Source organism: Chelmon rostratus, chromosome 12 (assembly GCF_017976325.1).
Source record: "Chelmon rostratus isolate fCheRos1 chromosome 12, fCheRos1.pri, whole genome shotgun sequence".
In the NCBI taxonomy this organism is placed as follows: domain Eukaryota; kingdom Metazoa; phylum Chordata; class Actinopteri; order Chaetodontiformes; family Chaetodontidae; genus Chelmon; species Chelmon rostratus.
Window position 1 is genome coordinate 15263618 of NC_055669.1, and position 16224 is coordinate 15279841.

General features: G+C 44.3%; 3 protein-coding genes across 3 annotated transcripts in view; 1 reads left to right on the forward strand and 2 right to left on the reverse strand.

Annotated features, from left to right (window-relative positions):
* Positions 1–724: 724 nt before the first annotated feature.
* Positions 725–5729, forward strand: LOC121615058 (insulin-like growth factor-binding protein 3). The gene is made up of 4 exons (XM_041949224.1): positions 725–1171; positions 1987–2237; positions 3013–3132; positions 4759–5729. Exons 1-4 carry the CDS (start codon positions 799–801, stop codon positions 4882–4884), a joined length of 870 nt encoding a protein of 289 aa, XP_041805158.1. The 5' UTR covers positions 725–798; the 3' UTR covers positions 4885–5729.
* Positions 5730–6815: 1086 nt separating this feature from the next.
* Positions 6816–8011, reverse strand: LOC121614565 (insulin-like growth factor-binding protein 1). The gene is made up of 4 exons (XM_041948502.1): positions 7663–8011; positions 7370–7512; positions 7056–7184; positions 6816–6941 (listed from the first exon to the last, which is right to left on the reverse strand). The coding sequence occupies exons 1-4, from the start codon at positions 8009–8011 to the stop codon at positions 6816–6818; spliced, it is 747 nt and encodes a 248-aa protein (XP_041804436.1).
* A 6980-nt stretch (positions 8012–14991) lies between these two features.
* The window catches only part of LOC121614564 (adenylate cyclase type 1-like), a 32392-nt gene continuing 31159 nt past the window's right edge, over positions 14992–16224 (reverse strand). Inside the window, exons 18-20 of the mRNA XM_041948501.1 lie at positions 16024–16138; positions 15784–15908; positions 14992–15411 (exon numbers count right to left, since the gene is read on the reverse strand). Coding sequence (XP_041804435.1) covers positions 14992–15411; positions 15784–15908; positions 16024–16138 — 660 coding nt within the window. The remainder of the gene's footprint in view (positions 15412–15783; positions 15909–16023; positions 16139–16224) is intronic.

A 16224-nucleotide genomic window follows, 5' to 3' on the forward strand; every position in this document is an offset into this window, starting at 1 on the left:
TTGTAGTTACCAGTATCAAAGCTTGAAATAATCATCTTATGCTTGGATTGGTCACAGTTTATGAGCTTAAACCATATACAGGTCAGGCAGGGCCATCCACAGCAGCCTGTAGGGCTGCAGATCAGTGGACACACGCACGCACACACGCACGCGCGCGCGCGCGCGCGCACACACACACACACACACACACACACACTTACTTATATAGATACACACACTTCTGGCGCCCCCTATGAATGAATCTTAGAATGGATGCTTGGACGCGCTCCTGTGTGTGTGTGTGTGTGTGTGTGTGTGTGTGTGTGTGTGTGTGTGTGTGTGTGTGTGTGCTCTTCAGACTCAGAGTTAATGCACATTACAAACTTTTGTGCGTATTTTCCTCTCGAGTAACACGATTATTTCCCTGACTAACAGCCTGACAACTGCATTATATGCTGAAATGTATTGAAATCATTAAGAGCTCAACTAAATCCCACAGCCAAGCTAATTGTTTAAATTTTTCTATTTTATTTGAACCAAAATAATCTTACGGAGACATACCATAAATGTTATTCTCCTGGTCTGCGCGAACCCCGCAATGTTGCAGCTCTGACGGCTTTAAAGGAATAACGGAGCCGAGGCAATCAGTGGACCGCAAGCTATTCGGGGGTGTGACTACAGTCACTGGGGTCTATATATTGAGATGTTTTGTCCGGTGGCTTTATGTGAATGAGAGGGAAGCTGCCCAGTGAAAAGTCACCACAGCAGGACACTGCACTTCCTCACTTCGGCACCGCACATACGCGCTCAGACGCCACAATGGATTCCTGTTTTCGCGCACTTTGCATGACTTTTGTCCTGACATCGTTCACCCGGAGGTCAGGTGCGGTCGGACCGGTTATCAAATGCGAGCCATGTGACGCTGGAGCGCGGCTTTTGTGCAAACCTTTACCCAAGGACTGCGCCGAGAAGGTCCGCGAACCGGGCTGCGGCTGCTGCATGACTTGCGCGCTGAGCTTCGGCCAGCCGTGCGGCGTGTACACTGGGAGATGTGGCTCCGGACTGACTTGTCAGCATCAGCCCGGTGAGACGAAACCCCTGCAGGCTCTGCTGGAGGGACGGGGGATCTGTGCAAACGCTACTAGCAAACGACCCGCCGCCAGACCGACACCTCCACTCAATGAGCTGCCAGGTAAATCTTCTGCGTGCACCTTTGCCTTGTGCGTCCCGTGCGCACTCCAGATACTGCTGCTGAAGGTTTAAGAACGTCTTTAAATCGTTGTCCGTGCACATTAATGTGTAGCATACTGTTTATTTATCACCCTCACTGAATCTACAAGCTTCTAATATAATCACATGAGATGATGTTGATGGGAGGCTTCTTTAAAGGAGTAGTTACAGAATTTATTGCCTCAAATTTTGGGAAGGTGTTTCTACTATAACACACGGTCAATGAGAGTAGAATCCGGGTGAAAGCCAAAACCACTGATGGTTTCAGCTTTTAGATTCCCTTCATTCATGGAAAGAGAGAGCAGATGAGGCAGGTTGAAGCATAAGAGTTAGAGTTTGATGGCGCCAAAGAGAGGTGCAGCTCAGTATCAGGAAGATGTTTCCGTTTGCAGCTCAATGCCAAGACCTGAACCTCCCTGAATCCGTTAGCAATGACTAAATGCTGATTTTTCGGTCAGGATGATTTTGAGTTCTGTCCCACTTTCAGATAGTTTCAGCTTCAGGGGTTCAAAGTTTAAGGCCAGAAACACATGTGGAACCAAGCGGTGGCACTCATCTTGCATATTTCAGTCAATTTCCTGCCAAGATCGGAAGATATACGTCATCTCAAGAACTGCTTCTGAAAAACGGATCACTCATGACCCTCAAAGTGACCCTCATTTAGCTGAAAACAAATCAGTATGTCTGAATCAGCATTAAAAATGCATCCTTAAATGGAAGATTATATGTCCTCGTGTGCTTTTATGTGAATAAAAACGTGTCGTTCTCAAACTTCAGCAGAGAATATTGAGACCCAGGACGAGGAGAGGAATTCCACCGGCTCGGGCCCTCAGACCGCGTACAGCACCTACAGACCCACGGGGCCCCTGAGACCTCCGCTTCACCCCTTCTTCCCCTCTGCCAAGTCAGAGGTCCTCAGACGGGAGCAGCAGAAGCGAACCCAGAGCTTTAAAATGGAGGAGCTGCCGGGACCACTCATCACAGACCAGCAAAACTTCTCTCTGGAGACCAAACAGGAGCCTGAGTATGTAAGTACCACAACCAATATTTTTCTGTCTTCAGAGCATACTGGAGGAATGTTTTTCTCCTCTTCCTCTGTGTTTTGGTGTTTTTCTCCCCCTGCGGGTGATGAAATGTTTTGGGTAGCGGTAGTGCTGATGGTTGGCAGGCATCGCGAGCAGCAGAATGGCATAGCAGCGAGCGGGTACGATGGCCCTGCGGCTGACCCGGGTCAGGCGGTTGTTTGGCCACAAGGCGTCCGCGTGCCGGGTGTACTGGGAGCCAACGAATGATGGATTGGCCTATGTGAGTGCCTGTTGGGAAGCCCTGCTGCTATTTTGATCTTCTCTTTGGCCAGAGAAGTGAGCACACACTAGTAATGGGCTCTGACTGGCTGCTTTGATTAGTGACTGGAGCACTTGGACTTGAGGACAAGCCTTTTGGCTCCTTCTTTGAGCTTTTTGAATTCACTTTATCCCCCATCCTTTGTGTAAAGTGTAAGAGTTCTAAGCAGCTTTGGCAAACTGTTAAGCTGCTGCAAGTCGGTGAGATGAATTAATTTCTCATCCTTCACCTCTTTCATATTGCAGCCACCATTGTTTAGGTATTACAGCAGAGCGGTGTGTGATGCAGCGTGAGTCAGCTTTGTTAACGTCTGTATCTTAAAAAAACAAAACAAAACAAAGCAAAACAGAGACTTTGTGTCAAAATGACCCCAGCAAAATGGATTGCTTTCTGAAAGTCTGAGCTGGAGATGTTGAAGTATTGGAGAAAGTAACTGCTCATGTGTTCCCTCATCTGTAGGGTCCCTGTCGGAGAGAGATTGAGAGCATTCTCGGCAGCCTCAAGATTACAGACATTCTCAACCCCAGAGGTTTCCGCATACCAAACTGTGACAAGAAGGGCTTCTATAAGAAAAAACAGGTAAGAAAAGGAAAAAAAAAACATTTGATACTGACTGTCTGTTAAAAACATAGATTCATGCATCAATTTCATGAGAGGCTGTGTCTGCTTGATAAAAAACTTGTTTACGACTTTGAGAGGCTGCAAAAAGGAAACCCACATTTCCTTTTCTGCATGCTGCATTAATAAAGATTCAGTGCTGAAGTCGAGTGACTCAAACTTTAGGTCTCCTGCAGCCCAATTACAGATTCGTAGCTGTCCTCCTGTATTCATTGGTAGTTATTAGAGCCTCATCATTGCACCACCACACCAGTGAGGTAGACCCTAGCCGCTGCCTCTGGAGACAGGAACCGCAGGGGCCAAACCCCAGCGGGGTTGACGGCTGGGACGATGGCCGTTTAACGGGAACCCTCCCAGGGAGACAGACGTCAAGGTGGCCACCGGCACCCGATGCGCTCCCCCCATAATTGCTGGACTTTTGAGAAGCATGCACAGAAATAGAGCTGCAGCCATCCCCACGCTCGCATGGTTCACCCACGATCGGGTTGTAATAAATGAGTGGTTCTGACGCATTCATATGGAGGCACTTAGGGCTCCCGCGCCACTGCATCAGCGAGGCAGCTTTTCCTATAACACAGCGGTCCCTCCTGCTTAATGGAAGTGTTCTCCTTGACCTGCAATCGTCTCACAACCGGCCTCACAACGCCAGGCTCATTGTCCCTGTTTATGCAGAATGGACCTAGTGTACCGTGGTAGCCCTGAGGCGCTGAAGGAGTGGCAGACATTTCACGTTGGCCAGTTTAATTTGGATGTTTGCATTATTTTGAGCAAAAACATCTCTTATTCCTGCTCTTAATGACAGTAAATGTCTTCACAGAGAAAAACTACCAGGACAGATTTAGTGCTGGAAGCAGAAGCACCTTTTTTTCAGGAAACTGTACTAAATTGAACACATCTCCTCCTGCTATGCTTCCTATGCAGCAGTGGTCTGACAACAAGAGAGCGCCACTCCAGCTGGGATCAGCCTCCCAGTCAAACCCCGCAGAAATATTGAGCTAAATAAGGATGCCTTCCTTCCTGATCAGCTCTGTCTCCTCTGTGGAGCAGCAGCATAGTTGCTTTAGCTCTTGAAATGAATGGCTGCATGTTTTACTAGAGTGGAGGTTGACCTTTAGTAAAATTGGCAGTAAAATAACAGCCCTCGGGTAGCTCCACAGACTCTGTAAGTCATTTGTAGTACCCATAATTTGGAGCTGTGGGGTATAATCAGCAACAGATGATTCGTACTGGCCACCAGCTTCTGAAAATAGATCTTGGTTCTCAGTTGTTCACAAACGGGACTAAGCAAATATTTTACCAGGTTTCTGTTTACCTTAAAGGTCTCTATATGTGTGTGTAACAGGAGGTAGACCATAAAAGCAGCTCAAAATACCACAGCGTGTTGGATAACCAAGGCTGCGTCGACTCAGCACAGTCTGACCATTAATGCCTCTTAACGATCGCTGTTCTACTTCATTGAGTAAAGTGGCTTGTTACCCATAATGCTGCATATTCATCTGGATTTGCACATTTAGCTGCTCCCCCCTCCCCCCCTCCGCCCCTTACTTCTCTTCCCTCCCTTCACCTTGTCCCTTCCTTCACTTTCAGTGCCGTCCATCCAAAGGCAGAAAGCGAGGCTTCTGTTGGTGTGTGGACAAATACGGGCAGCCTTTGCCAGGTTTTGATGGAAAGGAGCGAGGAGACGCCCAGTACTACAACTCCGAGAGCCAATAGGAGCAGAGCAGGACGGAGGGAGGGAGGGTGGGAGTGAGCGCGAGAAGAATTGTAAACAAATGGAGACACTGAGGATATTGGGAGAGAGGTCAAGAGATGGCTTCAGCCGATATATGGATGTTTGCTGTTTCTATCTGTTGCCTGTGGGACCTTTTCTGAGGCAAAGGGAACAGAGGAAGAGGTACCGGGAGGAAAAAAAACCCCGTGTCGACGGACGGATTCTTCATGTTTGTCTCTGACCCATGCAGGGCACCGACTGAGAGGAGGACACACTTCAAGAATACATCTCAGAAGCCTGACTCTCTAAAACACAGAGACACTCTGTACTTGTCACAAACATTGATGAGCGCGCTCTTCATTTACGCACAACTAAGTGGCATTGCACATGTGCACGTGCTTGTGATGTGTTATCGTAGTTTGTATGCTTGTGATTTGTTATAGAGACATTTTGTGCGGTCACCACAAGCATAAGATGTATGTACTGTATGTATGAATAGCCTTCATCTTTCAGAGTAAGCATGCGGTGCCTTACTATGAATTCCTGTTCCTATGAATTCCATTTTTTCCGGCTGCTTCCTGCTCCTCCGGGAGTCGGACTGCTGGACTGTGCAGCTCAAACACGACAGTGCGTATTAAGTTTTTTTATGCTTGATCTCAAGCCACAGAAAGAGAGACATTTCCTTCAATCTGTGCTGTGGTTGTTACTGTTTTGTTGTCACTTTGCATAAGCTGAATTTTCGGGATAAAGGCCACAAGCCGCTATCTCTGATCTCTGTGTAGCCGGTGATATTGTTCATCACTTGCCTTGGTTTGAGTAAATACGCTGTTTGCATGTACAATGCAACCTTCAGAGGTCTATTTTTACTTAATAAAGGCAGTATAAAATTATCCATGTATTGCATTTTAATTTTTTTCTCTCCGTCGTGCCTCTCTTGCTTTGAGTGTGTGTGACACTGAGGAAAAAAACACATGTAATCAGGAGCCCATCATGTTGAAATAACATTTTAATTAGTTGCCTGTCCACAGAATTACAAGAATATGTACACTGTTTTAACAAAACCAATAACGGAATAGCAGCATTCCATGCAAATAGCGTTCACAAATAATTTGCTTCACTGCACAAAATCTTGTCAGCAAACAAAAGCATAAACACACGAGTGAATCATAATAAATACTTGAATATATGCAAGAATAAGTCAAAAAAAAAAGAAAAGACAAATGTCCCAAATGTGAGAAAAGGTGTAGCTGAGGAGAGCCCTCAGCAATCCTCTGCTAAACCTGTGGACCTGCAGAGACTAGTAGAGGTAGACAAATGCAGAACAACCCATCCCAAACCTCACAGTGGCTTGGATGAGTCCTGATATGTTTGTGCTTGGCCACCGTGCACATACTTGCGGCACTTTAAGTATTTCCCCCAATACCCATTGAGGAAACGCCAATGGAGATACATTCAGACAATGTCAACATGTTGAATGAATGAGCGGCTGTGTTGTTTCGTGCCGTGCGCAGCTCCAGTTTTGAATGAATTTGAAAAAAAAAAAAAAAAAAAAACCTGAAGAGGTTTTGGCAGAGCTGTGGACCTGTGGTTTTGAGCAATGGAGTTATTTAGTCAGAAACACAAATGTATACAGTGTTGCCCTATTTACAAAAAATAGGCAAACATATAAAAAATCTAAAAATGACAAATGGTTAATGATAGCAAGAATATACAAACTCTGAATAAATAAGTGTTGATACATACATCATGTAAATAAAATGAGAGGAAATTTCCTCCTTTCGAATAGGATGTTGCATTTTATATGAATGAGTGTGTTTTTGTACAAGGAAGTCAGTCCATCAGGTGGTTGCAAGTTGATTTACACCATTTCCTGACACATGCTTGTGTCCGTGTGTGTGTGTGTGTGCGTGTGTGTGTTAACAGGGTCCGTCCTTCAGTGAGTGACTTCTTGCTGACACTCCGAGTCACTGAGCAGGTCGCTCGATCCCGGGATCTTCTTCCCGTTCCAGGAAGAGACACACCAGCAGCGAGCGGGCGGCCCGACCAGAGATGACTCACACTGAAAGAGAAGCAGAGATGGCAAACCGCATGAGTAAATCACCCACTAGTTCACAGCTGAATCTCCTCCAACAGGTGGGGTTCATCTTAGTTTGTGAAATCCTACAAGTCTCACCTGCTTGGCCTTGTAGAAGCCCTGCTTGTCACAGTTGGGGAGGTAGAAAGTTGTGAATTTGTCTCCCAGTTTCTGCTGAGAGCTGGTTATCATGTCCAGCGCTGCGTGCAGGTCAATGTGACAGGGTCCCTGTGCAAAGAAAGAAAGACAAACAGTGAGAACTACACCCACATATAAACAAATACTGCAAAAAGTCATGCTAATCCCAGTTATCTCTCAAAAATCCACAGATCCTCAAAACCAAGTGCTCCCTCCGGTGGAAGGAAGGTGAATTACTTTGAATCATCTTGGTTAGATTGATGCTTTCTCCTCACCTCGTGTGCCAGTTTGTTGCGGATGGCATTGAGCTTGGCCTTGATGCTTTCCTGGCCCTCAACGGTGTCTTGGGGGTCAACGGGGACGTTGAGACCCAACAGGTATTGCAGGGAGCCGTGGCCAGTCACTCCATCAGCTTCCTCTGTCCAGGTTTTAAAAAGAATAATGGCCTGAGAATACTGTTTTTTAATCAACACTTTCCCTACTTTGAGGTCACATTTTGACATTTCAAGATGGTAAATGTCGCAAATATTAACAGTGAACAGAGAAAACCATGAAACTCTGAGGCTACCTTGGCCCAGATCTTCAGTGCAGACCCCCTGTCCTCTGGTCAGAGCGTGCAGCGGCCTGGCCTCGCCGGGCCTGGGAGTGCAGCGGAGACCCTCGCCACAGTGGGCCGTGTGAACCCCGCAGGACGCTCCCCTCTCAAGAGCGCAGGCCATGCAGCAGCCACAGCCGGGCTCCCTCAGCACCTGCTGGCAGTCTGCTGGGATGGCGGGACAGCTGTCCAGTTTGTCCTGCGTGCAGGGGAGGCAGCGGATGGGCTCCGGCCTCACCACCGGGGACGCCCTTGCCGCAGCCCAGACAGCCAGAGAGGACACTGCTGCCACCAATATCAACTTCTCATATAATCCAGGCATCTCCGCTCTTCAGATAAATATGTTCTTCCTCTTGGACTTGTGCCTGCAAACTGCTCAGTGCGACTGTACTTTTCTTTAAAGTCATTTCTCTGAACCAGCAGTATTTATATAGCGATCTGGCCTTCCGAGGTGTTAATGATTGACACGCTGACCACAGATATAAAATATTTTTGACAAAGCCCCTGTAAACGGTGGATGACCCTGCTTGACGTGCGTAGATCCAGGTTCACAAGGTCTGCTGTCAATATTGACTTTGGAACATAAAGTGATTGTACTTCAAAACAACCCTGTTTTCCCGACGACCAAATTACCGATCTGTGCCTTTACCTCGGAGGTTATGACAACAATGGCACGAACGCTGCTTTTTGAAGAAATGAACCAATTAACTTGTAATGAACCAACAACAAGAAATACTGCATCATCTACGGAGTTACAGGCTGTGAGATAATGACTGGTGATTAGAAACTCTTGTTGTTGCTGACCAACACTTAGTTTGTGAAGTAATGCTGACAGATTCTGCTTTGACACTGTTTTCACACTCAAACCCTACTTGTCCCTTTCGTCTCTTTGGTGAAGGTTCCTCTTATCAGGCAGACAGATAAACAAGATCATTCCCCTTTAGCATTGCATAACCCTAACATTATGGATCACTCTGCTAGAATCACAACATGTTTGTCTGAAGAAAGACGGTAGTAATTGCTCGGTTCTTTGGTGTAGTATTTGTCATAACTATATGTACTGCAGATGCCAGATGCCTGGATTTGCTTTATGTGTGATCTACACACCAGCACCACTATCCCTGTGACCTCTGTGACCCACAGCTTCTCATTCTTTAAGTTGTTTTTTTAATCAGAGAGCTGATCTCTAAATGTGTCGTGCTGAACTACAGACTACCCCATAAACTCCTGCATGTTTAAGTCGATGAGATGATGCAGATGAATATTCAGCTGTGACCCTTCATTTACGGTCATGATGCTGCTCGTGGTGAGTGTTTCAGCGTAACGATGCATTTGATGGTTATTTGACATTTTGAACTTAAAAAAAGGTTGAAACATTGAGGAATGAGCACACAAAGAGTGAAATAAACTCACTAATTCTGGAATAACTTTCAAAGGGTTAAGTCCATTTTCTCAAGTACTGTGTTTAAGTCCAGTTTTTAGGTACTTGTACTTTTACTTCGCTGCCACGTGAGAAGCAGATTGTACTTTTTTCTCCACATTTGACGGCTATAGTTACTTTGCAGAATAACATTGCACACACAAAAACTATGATGCTTCTTGTTGGTTATAAATACCAGTATATTAATGAGTTACTGCTTTCTGTAAATGTGTCATTGAAAATAAAAATACAGTAAGAACTGTACTCATAGGGGCCATTTTTCTGCATAATACTTTTACTTTTGATACCAGTACATATTGCTTTTACTACTTTTGCTTAAGTAAACTTTTTAATGCAGGACATTTACTTGTAATAAAATATTTTTGACATTTTTTTTATGGAAGCTTCTTTGACTTAAGGATCGGAGTACTTCTTACACCTTTAGGAAAAATATATAGAAATGCCTTTGGTCTCCTTTTTTTTGCTTTCAACTGTCCATTTATTTTCCAGACCTTTTTATCATTCCATTAATTAAACATTAATCTTATTCACATAAATCACAATCAAATCAAACAGTCAACAAAATAAAAGATAAACTTTTTTTAAAAATGTTCTTTAAAGTTAAATAAACATCTACCCACATTGCGTGTGAGTGAAAAATCTCACAAAAAAAACAAATACCTTCATAATGCAGTGAGCAGCCTTATTATTGTACTTTCTGATTTTTTTTTACGTGTGTTTATTCGCTGATAATGATAGAAAAGAAACAGTGTCTTGCACATTTCACGTGGACTTTAGTCTTGAGCAGTGCCAGCCCTTATCATGGCATGTTAGCCGTGATGAGTCAGGTCATCGGTTGATGTGCCCGACATGTTCCACGCTGACCTCGAGGCCTGTGAAGGGTGCTACTCAACCAGCAGTTGGTGAGTTGTTGCCTCTTCAATGTTGACCATCAGGTCCACCAGCCACTCAGGGAACAGCTCCTCCTTGAAAGGATATTGGTGAAAAAAAAAAAAACGACATTGTAAGCTGCAGATTTAGAGGTTAAACTGAAAACTTAAAACCAGCACTCACATCCAGAGGCTCCTTCTTGTGCCTTTTCCTGCTCGTCTTCTTCTCCACCGCCAGTTTAGGCGGTGCATGTCTTTGCTGGCTGATCTTGGAGGTCTTAAAACAACAGAGCGCCACCTCTTTTTCCATTCAAATTGTGTGTTGCCAGATATTTAATCTTGACGTAAATTGTGTCAAAATACTCACCGTTATTCTCAGCCCACCACTGCAGGACCACTTCTTATTTCCTGACCCTGCCTGTTTAGGTGGAGTAGCTTCATCACTTAAATCCAATGCATGTGAGCTCCGTTCTGACACACAGAAACTCCCCACTTCCTCCTGGTGATGGTTGGTCGGCTGCATTCGAGGAAAACTCTCCTGGCTGTGGGAACGAGACAGTCGCCTTGGTCTCATAACCCTCAGCACAGGAGCGTCATCATCATCTTCCTCTTCTTCGCTCTCGTCTGCTGCCATCACCTCCTTTGTCTCCACACTCTCCTCCTCCTGCTCCTCCTCCTCCTCTCCTTCTCCTGTTTTGCTTCCTTCGGTATCATCTTCCTGCTCCGACTCTTCCTTTATCAGCTCCAGACATGTCCTCTTTTGTTATTTTCACATACAAAGAGGACTTAATGTAAGAGGCCCATTTAATGGTGAATTTCATAGGATTTTTGAACTGTGACTTTCATATATGGAGAAAGCAAATTAAAACTTACATAATGCTGCTGAATGTCCATGTAGCTTGACAGCTGAGCTTTGTGGATATCCAAAAATCCTGCACTTACAGGTATTTTAATTAGTTAATTACTCAAATCAGGTGTGGATGCTTAATTACAGACAAGTGACAGGTGAGAGTGGATGTCCTTTTTTTCAGCACGTGGGCTTGTCCACACCAACACAGGTACTTTTTAAAACAGGGGTTTTTCCTCTTTCCTGATTTGACACCGCAAAGCATTGTCAGAAGCAGGCCAAACCAGCAGGCGGCGACACAACCTTAACCCTAAAGCCACTTTGGCCAATCAGCAGCCTGAAAAAAGCCATTGCTGGTACAAGCATTGATGCATGGAGGAAGAGGGCAATCATATGTGTGGACTGACAGTGGAGTGATTCCTAAAAATAAAGGCCTAGTCCACACGCACAAGGTATTTGTCAAAATGTAGCTTTTTCCACGTGTTTTGGCCTTTCGTCCACACTCAGAAGCAGGTTTAGCTCAGTGAAATTTGGGAAACTCCTTCAGATTTGTTATTCGGTGTTGATGTGTAGACAGAGAAAACAGAATTTTGGCTTGTGCTTTTATCTCTCTGTTTGTTTACATGAGGCGATTTTGTGCAATGGAGGACCAAGTTGTCCTGGTGCTAACCTTGATAACAGGACTTTTTACATGTTTACACATAAATGCTACATAATCCAACACTCCCACGACACACACGCCTCCGCCAACGTCACTGATTTTGGTCAAGCCACGGTCACAAAATTACAAATCCTACTACTCCTACTGCCTCGACTAGCAGGATTTGTAAAATGGGGATTTGTTCTGGCTCTCCCAGGTAAGTTAAACAAAGGAGGTAACGGTGCACACTTCCTAAAAGTAGACAAAAGGCCATAGAAAACACTACGTTATGAGAAACACCCATATATGTGTGGACTAGGCCATGTGAAAGTGAAAAATAGTGCAACATACCCTGAGCCAAAGATTCTATATAATGAAATCATTGTGTTGTAATAAATATCAGTTTGATCAAATCTATTCACCACACTCCACCACCAACAGTTTACTGATCACAAAGAGCAGTACTACAGTTTCATAGCTTCCTCTGTGTTGTTGTCATTCAGAGTTCTTGGAGTTTGATCCATTCTAGAAAAGTTCATATCTTGACCTTTGTGTGTGGGTCTCCATTTCTAATGTTTGTATGCTGTCAACACTTTCACACCATCCCATTGACTGGGCATGCGTAGAAGTGTAGAAATGTGCCATTAAAAAGGCAATGAGGAAGCACGCCGCACTGTCACAAACATTGACAGAAAGGTAAAAAAAAAAAAAAAAAAAACAGGCCAGAATGGAAGTGGAAATACCTTCAAAACGTTCACTGGACATTAAGAATAACCACAGTGTGTTTTGGTGACAAACACTGAACATAAGCATACCTTTTGTTTGTTTAAAAGAAATCTCCATGGGGCATCTTTCAAGTTAATGAGTGAATAATGACTGAATATTATTTGGGTTAAAATTCAGCCGTTCATTAAAGGAAATTCCTCTGAAGAGCAACAACTGCTCATAAACTAAACACAAAAAACTGTCTGAGAACATGAAATCAGTTCCAAATTACATACAGTGAGGCTCCTTTACAAGTTATCACACAACTACAGATCCAGCATGATCATAAATTTCCATGTTTTCTTGGTTGCTGACATGAAATGAAGTGATTAATGTCTGTCAGTACCTACCTAATTGACTCATCATGACCTCTTTTAGCCCTGATGACACCAGGGGGAGGGTTGTTTGTGAACCATCATTTACCTTAGATTCCCTCTATTGCTTAATGTCAGCTTTAGCTTGGAGTCAGGGAACTTGGCCACGATGATGATAACAGCAGCTGCACTTTCTTTAAGATGTTTTTTTTCCTCCCCTGTAGAGTCAGAACTCCTCCAGGCTACATCATTATAATTCATCTCGAATTGTGAATAACTGAGCAGAATTTAGAAAAGCAAAGTGCTTCCTAGGCTGTACTGCACTGGAAACGCTGGAGCGAGCCAGGCGTTTGTTGACTTAACTGATGCACCGAGTGAACCCCAACGCTGGGAAAACAATTTTGGCCGCTCAGTGTTTGGGACATAGTGACATTCATCTGGCTGTGGGCTGCGGAAGGACACCGATTGGCATAATAAATGTGTCATTGTCAGCCATATTTTGCTTTGCAGAGTGAAAGCTGTTATTTTAGGAGCCATAAACTAAGGTGTGAGAAATGAAATTTTATAGAGTGGAACTAACAGGGAAAACTGCTCATAAAAAGTTATATTTGTTGCCTGCTGATCGTTTGCTGTGCTGCACGCTATGTTTGAGGTTTGGGGGACAAATATTGTGTTTCAGATTGAAAGTCATCATATGGCTCATACCTAAAAATCAACAATCGTCTGCAGCCCACACCACAATCCCAAACACCTACTTGCTTTATAGGTCAGCAGCAACACATTTTAACATATGTAGACATTGATGGCCATACTCATTTGATATTTTATACACCAATATTGTCTTTATAACAAAATATTCAATAACCCAACTTTACACTGTACAAGATACAACATAGTTTACAGCTTTTGGCTATTTACAAAAAGTATGATCTGCATATCAAAGTGAATATATCTAAAAAGGCAGGTTGCAATCACTGTAAGCTTATTGAGTAAGGCAAAAACTTGAAACATGATGTATTTACACTTTTGCAGATCAAGTGAAAGTTCTACGATGACAAAGATACAGGCTAGAAAGATATCTGAAGCGCCTCGCGTGTCTGAGGCTGCATCCGAGAGACGTGCTAAAGCGTGTTTAGGAAAACCCAAAACGTAGCTTAAAGATAGAGCGAAAAGAAGGTGGAGTACATGTAGCATGCCTGAAAGACGACAGTAGCCAGACCAAAGTTGCCGTCAGGGTGGATGGAGCATTTGGACGAAGTCGTGCATTTGTGGAAGCTGTGTGCTTATTGTGTGTGTGCTTATGTAATGCATGTGCTGTCTGCTGTGTGGATGAATGTAATGGACATGTATGCTTGCACCATAAGTAAGGGTGTACTGGTCCTCTGTGTGATGTTGATCGTCATTTTGGCATTTACTAGTTTTAATAGCAGCACACATCCAACTCAGTAGAACTGCTCCTGAGGTGTACACACCTTTACTGCCTCCTCAGCGCCACTCAGTGTGTGTACCACGTTACATTAAACTGTGAATCAGGGAACTGTAAGAAGGTGTTCAGGATCCCTTGTTTCATCTCTCCTGGGGTTCAAAAAGACACTTTTTAAGTCTACCCGGTGACATCTGCAAGAGTCCTGCATTCAACCCACTGCAACATGTTCTCTCATGTGTGGTGAGGCAGAAGCAGCAAAACTAAAGATCTATGGAGAGCTCAATACTTTGGTTTTCTTTCAACAGGAGGACCGTTACTATGGCTGTCAACTCTTAAAAAGTCATGCACTATTAACTGTAAATATGTCTAAAAAAAAAAAAGAAGAAGCTTATTTCATCCAGTGAGCTCCGAGTATAAAAAAGTATTTTGTGCTGTTTCGTTACAATTCAGAATTAACCACACATGCATACGCACACTCACAAGTACACACATGCATGCTTACATACACCAAAAACAGAAACAACACCGTTTTACACTGTAAATAATGCAATGTATCCTTGGCATAATCAGAAAGACAGTGCAAAAGCAATAGCATTATCAGTCTATTTCTGGATATCAATGCACATATTCCTTGTAGGTGGAATATGCGGTACATAAAAAACAGAGATGCACATTATACCTGGATCTGAGGGAACCCAGCAACACCACAAATCTAATCATCGGGTATAGAGAAAAGAGGATTCCGGGTTTCTTTCATCTTTTCATCTTCCATGTTTGTCTTCCAAGGGTGGCAAGCAGTTAAAAATCCCTAAAAGCGAGTGTGATTGTCCGTGTCACCGTGTCATTTCTCTGGATGTTCGTATCCTGAATGAGCATACTCTGGGGTGTGCCAGTAGCTCAGGATTTATAGGAAATACCTGGACAGCCCTGTCTTCTTCAGGCCTCCAACCAGGGTTTCCTTTCCTTTTTTCGTGCAGGTTCAACTTTGTAGTCTTCCGTCCTACACTGCAACGTCCGCAACAGCTGCGACGGCCTCGATCTGAATCTCTGTCACCTCTACGTCCTCCTCGTCCTCCTCACCCACCGCGGGCACGCAGGGGGAGGGCAGGCATGTTGCTTGGCTGTTGCTGCTGTTGGCGGTGTTCATCTGCATGTTGCTGCCCATGCTGGCAAAAGCATTCAGGCTGGCGGCGGAGGACACGCTGCCCAGATTGGTCGGCACGCTGGTCTTGCCACAGGAGTGGATCCGGCGCGCCAGGCTGGCGGAACGCACCACTGAGGAGGTGGTCACGGTGCCCACGCCCTGAACCTTGCCTTCCAGGAAGTAGGTCAGCATCTCACCTTTGCCTTTGACGCTGACTTTGCCACGACACACCAGGTCATAGTTGGTATTCAGCAGGCGGTACACCTCTTCAGTCACCTGTATCATAAAAACAAGCAAATATATGCATGTATGTATAAATGACAGTAGGAAAACACTCCTTCGTCTTGGAGTTCAACAAATATCAATCTATATAATATAATACAGTTTTTATATTGTATCGCATTGCTGCACTGCAATTATAAAACACTTCAGAATGAAACCCTTCACATGGTTTATTGCATTAAAATACATCAAACTTGAGGTCCTGATTCATGTTGCAGCTGCCCACCTCTGTTATAAAGCTGCAAGCTGCAAATTCAGCTGCAGTATGTCTATCAAGGGAAAGCAAAGAGGAGATCTTAGTGATCAAAGGTTGCAGGTTACTGGTGTGAGCTATGTACAACTGACTTTAAGGTGCTTTGGATGTACCTGTATCTTCCCTGGCACTCCAGTGCTGTCCATCCTGCTGGCCACGTTGACCGTGTTCCCCCAGATGTCATACTGAGGTCGCCGTGCCCCGATCACCCCGGCAACCACTGGACCCACATTAATACCTTTGCAAACATGAGGAAATGTCAACATAAAACAACGCTGAACTGCAGTTTCTCATAGTCACATCGTGACTTTCTTTGTGATTGAGTTAATTGTTCAGTACAAGGCCAGACGTACCCACTCTCAAGACAAACTCATTGTATGACTGATAGTTGATTTCATCCAAAACGTCAAACATCTCAATGGCGTAGTCCGCTATTGTGCTCAGATGGTCGTAAACAGATTTTTTGGCCTAAAGGGGAAGGACGCCCAGCAGTTAGGATGCATGCACGAAATGATCCTTCATATTGTCTTCATTCTAATGTATCACATCCGTTT